Source organism: Trichechus manatus, unplaced genomic scaffold (genome assembly GCF_000243295.1).
Source record: "Trichechus manatus latirostris isolate Lorelei unplaced genomic scaffold, TriManLat1.0 scaffold00015, whole genome shotgun sequence".
Classification (NCBI taxonomy): Eukaryota; Metazoa; Chordata; class Mammalia; order Sirenia; family Trichechidae; genus Trichechus; species Trichechus manatus.
Genome location: NW_004443951.1, coordinates 4305570 through 4318851, shown reverse-complemented (window position 1 = coordinate 4318851; position 13282 = coordinate 4305570). Strand labels below are relative to the sequence as shown.

At 36.7% G+C, this 13282-nt stretch overlaps 1 protein-coding gene across 3 annotated transcripts in view; it reads right to left on the bottom strand.

Moving 5' to 3' along the window:
• The window catches only part of EPS15 (epidermal growth factor receptor pathway substrate 15), a 147153-nt gene that overhangs the window by 88476 nt on the left and 45395 nt on the right, over positions 1-13282 (bottom strand). Inside the window, exons 8-11 of one of the 3 annotated variants that reach the window (XM_023727084.1) lie at positions 9435-9524; positions 8369-8514; positions 6589-6745; positions 2167-2252 (exon numbers count right to left, since the gene is read on the bottom strand). In XM_023727084.1, coding sequence (XP_023582852.1) covers positions 2167-2252; positions 6589-6745; positions 8369-8514; positions 9435-9524 — 479 coding nt within the window. Of the gene's footprint in view, positions 1-2166; positions 2253-6041; positions 6525-6588; positions 6746-8368; positions 8515-9434; positions 9525-13282 lie in introns of those variants that run through there. The other 2 variants (XM_023727085.1, XM_023727086.1) reach the window with 2 other exon arrangements.

Genomic DNA, 13282 nt, shown 5'->3' with positions numbered 1-13282 from the left:
AGATGAAAAAATGGCCTCACTTTTTAAAAAGTAATTTTAAGATGTCATTTTAAAAATAAGTATTATCATAAAGCTCCTAGGGAACAAGGGAATTAAGGAAATATCAACAGTACCTGCTGTACTCAGATGTCAAATCTAATTGTATTCAAGTCTGTTCTACATACTGTATTTTTCTCGTGAATAATGCACCAAACATATAATGCTGCACAAATGATGAAATTAAGTAAAACAGTTCTGGGATAATGCGCGCTATTTGTGGAAAAAAATTAAAAAAAAACAGTACTACTTAGGTATCATATTTTTACACAAATAATACGCATGCTGTATGTTTTTTTGCCAATCAAGCCCTCTCCCTTTGCGGTATTTTCATAAGTATGCTATGCTAATTTTTTTGTACAGCAACATGTAAATGTAAGCATAGCACACTTACAAAAATACCTCATGGGGAGAGGGCACGGTTGGCAAAAATAGGTACAATATGCGCATTATTTGTGTAAAAATAGAGTATAACAAAAATATTCAACTTGGAATCAAGTAGTTCTGGGATCAGGTATTGGGTCTACCACTGACAAGTCTGTCTGACTTTGGGTAAAATAACCTCTCCAGGTGCTTTAACTTTTCCTTAACTGTGAAATAGGAGTAATACCTACATTAATTCACAAAGTTCTTGTAAGAATCAAATGAAATAAGAACTGCAAGTTCTTGGCATGGTGTCTGCATTTAACGTTTCTTTCATAAAATGGGAGCCCTGGTAGCACAGTAGTTAACAGCTCAGCTGCTAACCAAAAGGCTGGCAGTTCAAATCCACCAGGCGCTCCCTGGAAACCTCATGGGCAGTTCTACTCCATCCTATAGGGTCTCTATGAGTTGGAATCAACTCGACAGCAAAGGGTTTGGTTTTTTTTCCATAAAATGTATCAACTAAATAATGTTTTCCTAATATGTAAGTCAAATATTTAGAATTGAGAAAAACTATTTCATTCATTCTAAGATGCACATTTTTTCACTATCTGAAATCATACAGTATCTTACAGTTGATGGCATGTCATTGCTTATTTGGCAGTGATTTTTCTTCCTTTAGTGATATATAAGAAAACAGTGCATCCTACAATTAAAGGTTGCCTTAGATTTGACAAAATAAGGTATGCTGATTTCCACTCAAATGGAACTATGGTACCGTGAAGTAAAGAATTTAACTCTACTTAAAGAATTTGATATTTGTCCTTGGTTCCTGAGGATAACCTCTAAAGCCTTAGAATTTCCCCAGTGATTAAAGTATTTTTCATAAGGCCTTCAGAACAAACCTGAGATACCTCTTGAGTGGGAGCTGGCCAGGCCAGAAAGACCCACTGTATGATAGCAGCCTGACTTCAGGTGAGAGGTCTGGAGGTTGAGTTCATTCAACCATGTCTATGTAATAAGACTCCCAAAAAGGCTCTGGACACAGAAACTCTACAGGTTTCCTGGCTGGTGATAGACATTGATGCAGTACGAGGGTAGTGGGTCCCTTTATGGCACATGGAAGCTCTGTGTTGGGAACCCTCCCAGACCTTGCCCTATGTGGCTTTCCACTTGTATCCTTTAAGCTATAATAAAAGTGTAACAGTAAGTATAGCACTTTCTTGAGTTCTATAAGTTGTTTTGGCAAATTATCAAACCCAAGGGAGTAACGAGAGCCAGGAGATCAGAAGTGACGGGGCTCTAGGGACCCCTTGGCATACAGTCGGCATCTTGAGGGGGTAGTGGGAAGCCCTCAAATCTGTAGCTAGCAGGTCAGAAGTGACAGTGTCATGAGCACCCCCAAGCTTGCAGCTTAAGTCTTGGGCAAACTTAGCAGTCTGCAGGGATGTGTCCTTTAATTTGTGAGATCTGACCTAGCTCTGGGTAATTAGGGTCAGAGGAAGAACTACTGCATTTGCAGTTTGAAATAGGAATTGAAGTAGTTAGGAATAGATTTTAATTTGATTGATTTCCTTCAGTTGGTGTCAGAATTGAAATGGAAATGAATGTGAGAAGTGGAATAGATTGCATTAATTGATTCTTACAGGTAAAGCAGTATTTACCAAAATATACATTAGAGACAGAAAGGTTGTGTGTGTGAGAGACTACGTATAGACACACATATATACATACTTATGAAACTCGCTGAAATTTAACTTTACATACCTCTGTAGGTCAACTATTTCATTGTTAAGGGTATCTAGCTCCTTAATAGCAGAGAAATCTGCAACAGGACTTGATCCTATGATGTTCTAAAAACAAAAAGTTCACAATTACACATTATTACTGTAGAATTACATAATACATGTCAAAGCATTAAAAAATGTTAAAAAACACTACATAGATATAAGGTATTACATATTTTACTGTATTACTAACATTTTTAATTCATTTAAGAAAATCATACCATTGTATATATCCGTAATACATATATAGTTATATACATTTTCCCTTAAATTTTCTAAAAGCTGTTGTTCTGTAATATGTACCCTGCCCCCACCTAAGATCACAATGTTGTTGTCACTTGATCCTAGCCTGTCCAGAACCTTGCAGTAAAACAGAAATCAGGTTTATAAACCAGTTCATCCACTAGAGCATAAATTTCTTGGGGAATGGATGGTATTTACTTGTATTTGTATCATTTGACAACAAGCAAGTACACAATTTTTTGTTGAATCTCAGAATTATAAGGGTAGTTGATTTTATTCAAGTCAACAAATATTTATGTATACTAAATACTTTTAGTGCCTACTCTATTTAAAGTAAAACCAACTGCTCAGGAATGTTCCATGGTAAAGAGTAATATGACCATATAAGCAATGTCTTCCTATATGATGTCCTTTACATATGGCTTTCTTCCATAAATGAAGGTGCCAAAATTGATCCCTAAGTAGTATTTGTACTTAGAAAATCTCACTGGGTTTATTCTGGGTTCTGATATTTTACTAGCCGCATGATCGTCATCCGTAAAATAGGGAAATAATCTCTGCCCACTTTACAAGTAAGTGAAATAATGTATGCAAGCTCACTCTGTAAACTTCATGATATTTTATAAATATAAACTATTGTTATAATTAACCTCCTCAACAGAACAAGCTCTTGAGAGATGAATGGCCTCCCAGTGAGTTCCTTCCACTTTGGCATAATCTCCTTTGTGAACCACTGTTGAAATATAGCTTATGCAACTGGCTAACGTCAGGGCAGAAAGATAACTGCTCCTTCAAACACTTGACCTAACACCCAATGCTACAACTAGATTGACAAATAACAGAATAATCACCATTTGGAAATGTTAAAACTGATGCTTAAACATGTAAAACTTATACTGATGATCTTATTAGTAGAGCGTAAAACTTAGTACTAATACTTATGTGTTGTGAACTTAATGTATGTCACCAACCCACATAACAGAAGAAATCTAAAAGCTCACAACACACCATCTCCTCATATTTATACAATGGTTTACAATTTACTAAGCACTTTCAAATCCATTTATCAGTCTCAAAACTAAACTGAATAGTGGGTGGTAAGTAGGGCAGGTATTATTATTGACCCATTTTAGAGGTGAAGAAACAGATTAAATGACTTGGTCAAGCTAAACCCGGCTAACAGGTGGTTTGGTCATTACATTCAACTGCTATTCCACATAATGTTCCTTGCACTTGCATTTCAAGATCATTTAGATAAATGAAACTATTACCCTAAAAATCAACTTGATAAACACGTACATCAACAAAATCTGGCAAATAATTCCTTTCATATTTCTTTATGCCACACTGCATTATTAGTGCTGGGCTGTTTTGTTTTGCTTTCAATACTAAAACTCATGTATTAGGATTCAATTAATGCTATTCTCAATTTTATATTAATTGCAGATCTGTACCAAATTTACCTCTTTTAATGTTTTACTGTATTCCACTGATACACCTACCTTTATCAATGCTAAATTAGAAATTTTAAAGTAGACTTCTGAATGTGACAGATATTAACGCTATCTAATCTTGCCATGTGTTAGAACTGACTTGATGGCAACTGGTTTTTTAAATTTGCCCTATGAGCTAAGCCTGGCCAGTAAGGTGAACAAAATGAAAAATTAGCACTTGGTCTCACTTTCATCACCAGAAGTAACTTACATCACTTAAACGCTACTGAGAAATTTGCTATCAGAGGTGTAAGAGTACCAAGAAACTCATGACTTCCACACCACTTCTGTGACTCTAACTCAAAAAATGTGACTCACATTTGACAGTCTTCCACTATGAAAAATATCGTCAAATATGAAGACGGAGACAAATTAGCTTAACTTCAAACGAGTTAGGTTAGACTCCAGATGATTCTAGACATTTAAGATTAGTTCACTGTAGATGGTACAGCTTGTGTCACTCCTCAATTGCTGACACAAAAATTAAACTCCCACACCACAGCAATAAAATGGCATGCAACCAAGAAGCATGGAAAATGTTCACTAAGTATATGAAGGATAAATAAAGGGTATATAAGGAAAAATGTAGCATGTCCCCTTCTTTCAAAATATTTTCTGACACTCTGTTTCATGCATTACATGCAAAATTACACTTTGGTGACTTTAAGTGGTTGAGTGAGCCCAGGAAAGGCAAATTAACAATGCACACAAGGACCAAGTGACATGTGACAAAAGCATGCTGTTTAGGTATTTTCTCTGCATCAACTTTGCTGCATAAAAAACCTCTAATTTCAAAATGTATCTTGTAAACCAAAAACCATTAATGCTAAAAAAGGCATAAAGTAAAGCTCTAACCTTGAGAGAGAGTAGCGTTAAGAAACTGACAGTACAAGAAAGGCGAAAAGCAGAGTGCTGCAGAATGGAAAAAATAGTCCAAACTAGAAAAAACACAGAAAGGAAAGCGACATTCAAAAAAACATTAGTCAGGCTGCAAAAAGTGCAGTACTTAAAAAAAAAAATATATCAGATTATAAAGAGAAAAGAGATTATCTGAAAGACAAAATAAACGCAAATTTTAATACTTAAAGTTAAAAATTTTGGTTAATAGATAAGACAACAGTGATAAAATCCCATTTTATAAACAATATTGATATCTGACATAAATAGACAAAGGTGTCTATGTTCTAGTGAATGGACTTCAGACAAATCTACTAAATTAAAAACTTTGTATAGCAGATACAATTTAAAGTGTCCACTAACGTGAACAAACAAAATTTGCTTCAGAAATTTCTATTGTTCTATAAATTCGTGTTGATGCGGGACTTGGTGGGTTATAAAAGAAGGCATAGGAAAAAAAACAATCTACATAGGTGAAAGAAAGGGTGAAACAACACAGAATTCCATAAATGAGACACAGTTATAGCAGAAGGCATAAATACAAATTCTGTAACCTCTATCTTTCTGAGTAGTATGACTTTCAGCCTTCTCCACAACTGAGGGAACCCATGTCTTACATACTAAGGAATCTCAAAAAATTTACAGAATGCACCCCTAACCCCAAAAAAGAAAAAACTCACTAAGTATTCGTTATCTACAAATATAGTATATACTCAAATACTCATATTATTAAAAATAAGAACAAAAACTCCTACAAGTAATTCTCTATACCTGCTGGCTACAGATTCCCACTTAGTTTACCTAGAAAAAATTCAATGTTGACTTTTTTAGATTTATTAAAATGGGATTTTTTTTTTTTAATCTATGTGACAAAATTAACACAAAACCAAAATATTCTACTGATATTTTAAAGACAGCTCTCTTCATACCACACATTTGACAAATTTATACAACTCTGAAGAATCACCACACAACAATGGATTATTGTACAGGTCACTAGAGATTTAAAGACATGAGGCATTTACTTTTAAAGGCAAATAGCCACTGGAGTATGCAAATCCTTTCAAAGCTCTATTAAAGGCCAAGGTATTGTAAATACACTATACTATAAAGGGTTCTAAATGAAGACAGAAAAATCAGGGCACAGCATGGCTAAACCAATGTAGTTCGTAAAATTCCCACTGCTGGCCAGAAATCAAAAGTAGCTTAAAAACCTGCTTACAGCTGTTGCAATATGGAGTCCAGATGTATGCACAGGAATAGAGGGCCATCTGTAGCAAAAACCACATAGATTCATCCTCAACATAAGATTTTTCTTGGGAGCTTTTTTGATGTACAGTTGACAGCAAACAATCATCATCATTCTAGATTTTGTTTTCTAATTTTTATTGTTTTTAGTAAGAGTGAATCATCAAACGAAACACAGTAACTTCTTATAGCTTTCATTTAATTCTTACACCCTACTCATAAAAATTAATTTAAAAATCCAGGAGGGGAAAAATAAAGCCACGTTTTTCCAATTTTAAGATTGGAAAATATGGTTGCCATATGTGTAATGAATGGTGGGGCAAACAAGCTGCAGCCCAAGATGTCATACAAGGCATTTGAGTATACTTATAGGCACAAACTAAGGAGTATATCGATCTGCTTGTAGCCAGATATATTTTCTCCACTATTCCATTCAAATCAAGTCTGTCATCTGACATAGCACTCGTAGTTCCCTTCTGATAATGCATTCAAGTTTTTTTTTTTTTTTTAAGTTGTCTTACCTTTTGTAAACTGGCCCTGTCTGATGGTGGGATCATCTCAGGAGTAAGAATCTGAGGAGGATCAATGCCCTTTATTAACTTTTGATTGATTAAGTGAAAAGCCAAGGCAAATTGATCGTTTGAAAGCTTCCCACAGTCCTTTGTGTCACACAATGCCCTGTAAAAATACACAAAATGAATAGTATATAAATGCCACAAGTACTACTCTAAAAATTCAAGAGAAAAGCAATCTGACTTTGTCCGGCGTTTAAAAAAATGACTAGTTGAATTAAAAAACAAAGACACATAACTTGCAGCCTGCCCAAAACTTACTCAAATGTTAGAAAAAATAAATTAACTAAAATGGTGAATAAAAGAGAATGTTTACCCTGGTGATGAACAGGCACCTCCAATCTGGGTTTACTTTGTGCTTTCTTACCAATTTCCAGAACCACTACAGAGTAAGAGTTGTGGTGAGCCACAGAATCCCAACATTCCCTACTCCCAACATTTTCAACATTAAAAGATGTTAAAGATGAAACTCAAGTCTCAACAAATTTGGCTCACTGGTGGCACAGAATGATTCTAAGACAAGCAAAAATTTCCATGTCAGCTTGCTTCCTGCAACTCTTGGAGTAGGAGGATATAAGGATCACCAAGCCAAAGCAGAAACAACAGCTGAAAATGGGAGATCACACGTGAGAAGGCAGCAATCTGGAAAGCTTTACAAAATCACGTAAGAAAAACAGCAAATGTTTTATTCTATTTGCTTTCTCTCTCTTTCTCTTCCTTTCTTAAGCTCAGCTTTCTGAAGTCCTGGTCTGTTTGATTCATTGAGAGCCAGTGTGACTTAATGAAAACACTATGGACTATGGTATTAAATAAACCTTGAATTCCAGCTTTTCTATTTATTTCATCTTGTGACCCTGACAAAAATTTTTAACCTCTCTGAGTCTGTTTCCTCATCTATAAAGTGGAGATGATAACACCCATCTTGCAAGGTTACCATGAGGATTAAAGACAAGGTACATAAGAGCCTGGGCATAATGCCAAGCTTGTGACAGCTGCCACTTACGAGCGTAGTGCCTAGACTAGTAGAGATGCTCAAAAGTGGCAGCTATCACTAGTTATACTTATTTAATCTTTATCATTTATCAGTCTTGGGTTCTTGTTCCTTTTAAGGCAGAGCTACTGTCCTCTGTTGTTCTTTTCTAATTTTCTCTTTGCAAGTATGCAATTCCACTTCTGATGTCTGCTGCCCCTTGAAAACCACATGATAACCTCTGGTAGAGTTAGGTAGATTGATAGCAGGGACACTATAAAGCATTTTTATATACATTACACCATTTAATGTTCAATTTATTAAAGGTTTGTCGTGTTTAAGGACCAAATATGTTATTCCTATGTAAAGGTGTGAAAGTATACATAAACCCTACAGAATTATACAAGTATGCCTTGAAGGTATTGTTTTATATTTTGTTTAAATTTCAGATATTTGGATTCCCATTAGAAATTTAAGTATAATTAAATAATATAAAGAGATGCTGCATTTTAACATTCTAATAATAATTAACTGACACCGTCACACTTATAAAGCTTTGGATAACCCATTGTAAAACTTCTATCCAATAATCCATTGTCAAGCTTTTGTCCATTACCCAAAACAGATCCTCAGATTTATGTTTTTTCTATAAAGAAAAGAATTCAGAAACAAAAACTGTCCTATTTATAAATGACTAAAAAAGGAGGCATAAAACTAGAGTTGATACAAAACCATGCTGTTTTTTAAATAGCCTCTTACCAAATGTGGGCTAGTAAGGCAGAAGGTAAACCCGTCTTGAGGAAGATTTCACGGACCTCCAATCCAGACACAAATCCATCCATATCTTTATCAGTTTTCAGAAAGATTTCATCATATTTAGCTTTTTCTGCAGGAGATACAACCCACTACAGGGGGAAAAAAATACAATTTTTCTGCCAAAACGAAGCAAACTTTGAAGTGTCATTCTTTCAAAACATGACAATATTTGCTGCAAATTCTGAACAATTTTACTCCCCTATCTATAGCAACAGTATATCACTTCAGTCACACCCCAACCAAAACACTGTTGTGAAAAGGAAATAAAAGAAGAAAAATATAGGTCAGTTGGCACTATATTTATAGATGCTCATTTTACATTTTTAAGTAATGTGTAAATTTAAGCATAGTTAACTCTTGACTTACGAATGCCCACATTAATCTGGGTAACTGGGAGAGTCTGTATAAACAAAATATCAGATAATCCTTAATCTTCTTTTTTTATAGTTTCAGCTTCCAGAATTTTTAACTATAGCCAAGCTGGCCAATTTTTATATCCTGTCATTATTTTCTTATATTTAACTTATTAAGAAACAGGTTAGACAGAAAAAAAGGCCTTGGGCAAGCCAAAATTAAAATTTGACCCCAAAGAATCAAGAGTTAACTAGAGATTAACTGTGCCAGGGCAAGCATGCTGTGTTAGCATGGAGCATCTTTCATCTCCACCTTTAATTCCAGGTAGATCAAGGCAAAGCCAATGAAACAATCCATAAGACCTAAGGCTAAATGCAGGAGAAGGAATATCCATCTGCTTTGGGACATCACATTATATAGGTTCAACCAGAGGGAGCTTTAAATCTTTGATCCCTTTGATTGTTCCTTCTCTATCAAGTAATCAACTGTTAAATGCCATGCACTGTGTTAAAAAAAAAATCCTTCAACACTGATAAATCTATACCTGTCTTAACGGTGCTTTCGTAGGTAAAATGCCTACAGGTGGTAAGGAGTGGTAAGGTTCCTTGGCTGATGCTGAAGAGGGTATCGACCTCATTGAGCCTAATATACTGACCGTTTTTCTCTTAGAAGGTGGCACCAAGGCTGGAGGCAAGGACATTGGCACAGGTTCCTTCTCCAGTGCACAGTACACCAAAAACATGGCCTTCAAAACACATGAACCAGGGTCATATATACTAAAACCATTTAATGGCATTGACTTATTGAATTTATTATTGTTCAACAATAAAGCAGCTTTATCAAAAAAAAAATGAGAATTTAGAGGGTTAATATGTTGTGGGGTTGTTAACCAATGTCATAAAACAACATGTGTACTACTGTTTCATGAGAAACTATTTGTTCTGTAAGCCTTCACCTGAAGTACAATAAAATATTTAAAAAAATAAATAAATAAAGCACCTTTAACTTGTTCCTAGAAATCCTTTTTTAGGAGATTAAGCTGGGAGGGAAAAAGATGAAAAGAGGGACAGAGGGAAGCAAGGAAGAAGGAAAGGAAAGAAATCAAAGCTAAGTAACTTTTAGAAGATAATCATCAGTAGTAAAATTTAGAGACACCTTCTTCAACTAAAGGTCTCACAATGTCAAAAGCAAACAACAATCTGGGGGAAAAAATCTGCAAAGAAAGAGCTAAAATTGCTACTCTCCCTAATGTATAAAGAGCTGATAGAAATATACAAGAAAAACCAAAACCCAACAGAAAAATGGACAAAGAATATGAACAGATATTTTATAGAAAAAGAAATATAAATGGCCCATCCTTTAATACATGAAAATATGGTCAACTTCACTCAATAAGAAAATCACAACTTTAAACTATACTGAAATGCCATTTTCTACCTAACTGACAAAAATTCAAAAGTTTCGTAACACACTTTGTTAGCTAGCCTGTGGGGAAAGAGGCACTCTCATATATTTCTAGTGGAAGCTCAAACTAGTACTATGCCTGTGAAGGGTAAATTGGCAACGTCTACCAAATTGCAAATGTATTTCCTCTTTAACTCAACAATCCCACATCTGGGAATTTACCTTCTGATTTATCTACCTACATATGAAATACTGTATGAAAAAAGGTTATTAACTAGAGCATTGTTTGTATCAGCGCCTAAGTGCCCATTAACAGAAGGCCGGTTATAAAAATTAGGGTACATCCATATAATGAAATATTTTGAAATAAAAATTCGTAAGAAACATGCAGTGTGTTAACTGTCGTATACAACTCTCAAAACTCATCAAATTACACATTTAAATTGGAGGCAGTTCATTGCATGTAAAGTATTCCTCAATAAACTTGATGAGAAAAAAAGAAGCACAAACCTCTCTAGGTGAAAAAATATACAATATATACTGTTAAACACAAAAAAGGTATAATGGGGGAGAGTGTGTATAATGTGCTATCTTTTGTGGTAAGGGGGGAATAACTATATTTGTTTAGATTTGAATAAAGAAATTCTAGGAGGATACATGAAGCAAGAAAAATGATTGGTCATAGTACAGAAGCAAATGCAGCAGTTGTGGGCAGGGGTGGGTCTGAGTTTTTTTTTCACTGAATACCTTCTGGTATTGTACTGATTTTTCTAACCATGTACATGTATTATCTATTAAAATTTTTAAATTAATTAATATGTAAAGCACTTGCAAAAAGTGGGAAAACATGCCGACAGACTCTTCTAGGCTATATCCCCTACATTTTAAAGGGTTCAAGGCAGTTTCAAGACCTCTCAGAGGATGAAAAGTTTTCTGACTATCTTCAGGCATGGGAAATTATTCAAAGCAAGTTGGAACCTCCAGATATATTCCAGCAGCAACCAGGAGAAGCTTGCATATTTCTTCTTAATTTTTTCTTCCCTTGAGAGGCGGGGCCAAGATGGTGGAGTAGTCACATACTTCTGGTGGACCATCTTACAACAAAGACCCAAACAACAAGTGATTTGTTTATATATAGCAGTCTGGGAGCCCTGAACATCAAAGGCAGAGTTGAGGAACAGGACTGAGTGGCGGGGGGTGGGGGTGAGGGGTAGGGAGAAGGTTTGGAAGCAGCAAGGAGTTGCCAGATGTGACAGCCTGGCAGTGAGAGCCTGAGCCCTTCAGGCCTGATCAGCTCAGGGGTGAGTGGTGAGGCAGGCAAGCAGCCATGCTCAGAAGGCACGTTTTCCACACCGGGAGAGACCCAGCACCAGATAATCTACATGGCCACCCAGAACCAGTGAGAAGCAGCCCTCCACAAAAGATAACTACTTGAGTACAGCTTGCTCACAGTGCGGATCAAAAACATCCCCCTTTGGGGAAAACCTCTCTCCCATTTACCTCCCCACTCCCTGCTCTGCACTGGGTCCCAAACCGGCTTCAGCAATTGCCGAGTCCCCTGGGCCAGACGTAGGATCCATCACACGCCCTGAGCCATTCCCCCTGTCTTGGAGAGTGAACAAATTAACAAACAAGAAAAAATAAACTGCCGGTTCTCCTAAGCCAGGAACCCAGGGTAGGCACAACTCCTTTGCCTAGGCACAGGCATAAGGGATCCACAGACGTTGAGCGCCCTTCTCCCTGCAGAGACTTGTGTGGGCCCATTTCAACAGCATACGCCCTAAATACCGCAGTACAATAGGGTATATACAGGAACTCTAACTTCAACTGTTTTGGTTATGAAGTGGCAGGTTCTTGACACTGGACACTGCTCTGCCCATTAAGCAGGGTCTTCACCTACCCACATCAGAGGCCTGAGGACTGGTGGCTCCACTCACACCACATAGCCACCTGTGAGAGGGGCCCATGGAAAAGAGGTGCCCCCCAGTCCTTACAGCCAACAGCATTAGGTGCTCACAGTCCAGCTGCAAAACTCAACCACCTATGCACTCCAGGGAACAGGGACAAGCCTTCCTCCTGGACACTCAGGGGTGGCCATCAGCCCCCTGCCTTGCTCAGAGTGTGTCCTCCTGCTGCAGCCAGATGCCTGTGCCTACACCAAACACCCATACCTGTCTAGGACTGTAAGTGAGAGCCTATACCACACACTTGCTGGCTATCTACCTGGGCACCTGAGCTGAATCCATACAGGAGAAGTCGGCGAACTCCTGAGCTCATATACCTAGTAACAGATCTAACCACCTGGTGACAGGACATCAGAGCTTCAAAGGTGCCAATAATCAAACTAGCTCACAAGAGCAGCCTATTTGGGCTATCAAAACAAGAAGCTAGGACACAGTAAGCAAACATAAAATAAATAAATATAATAACTTATTGATGGCTCGGAGACAACAGTCAACATCAAATCTCATAAAGAGGCAATCCATGATGGCTTCAGCAAGCTCATAAAATAAAGAATCTAGAAATTTTCCAGAGGAGGAAAATTTCTTGGAATTACTGAAGGCAGAATACAAAAGACTAATACACAGAACTGTTCAAGAAATTAGGAAGGAAATTAAGCAAAATGCAGAACACGCAATAGAAGAAATTAAAAAGATGAGAAAAGAGCATAATGACAAATTTAACAGGCTGCAAGAATCCAGAGACAGCAATCAAAAATCCAGAAGATTAACAATAAAATTTGAGAATTAGACAATTCAACAGAAAGTCACAGGTGCAGAACTGAGGCAATGGAAGTCAGAATTAATGAGACTGAAGATAAAGCACTTGCCACCAACTTTTTGAGGAAAAATCAGATAAAAGGATTTAAAAAAATAAAGAAACCCTAAGAATTATGTGGGACTCTATCAAGAGGAATAACCTACAAGTGATTGGAGTACCAGAACAGGAGGGATAACACAAAATACAGAGAGAACTGTTGAAGATTTGTTGGCAGAAAACTTCCCTGATATCATGAAAGATGAGAAGATATCTATCCAAGATGCTCATCAAACCCCACATAAGGCAGACCCCAAAAGAAAGTCATCAAGATATATTATA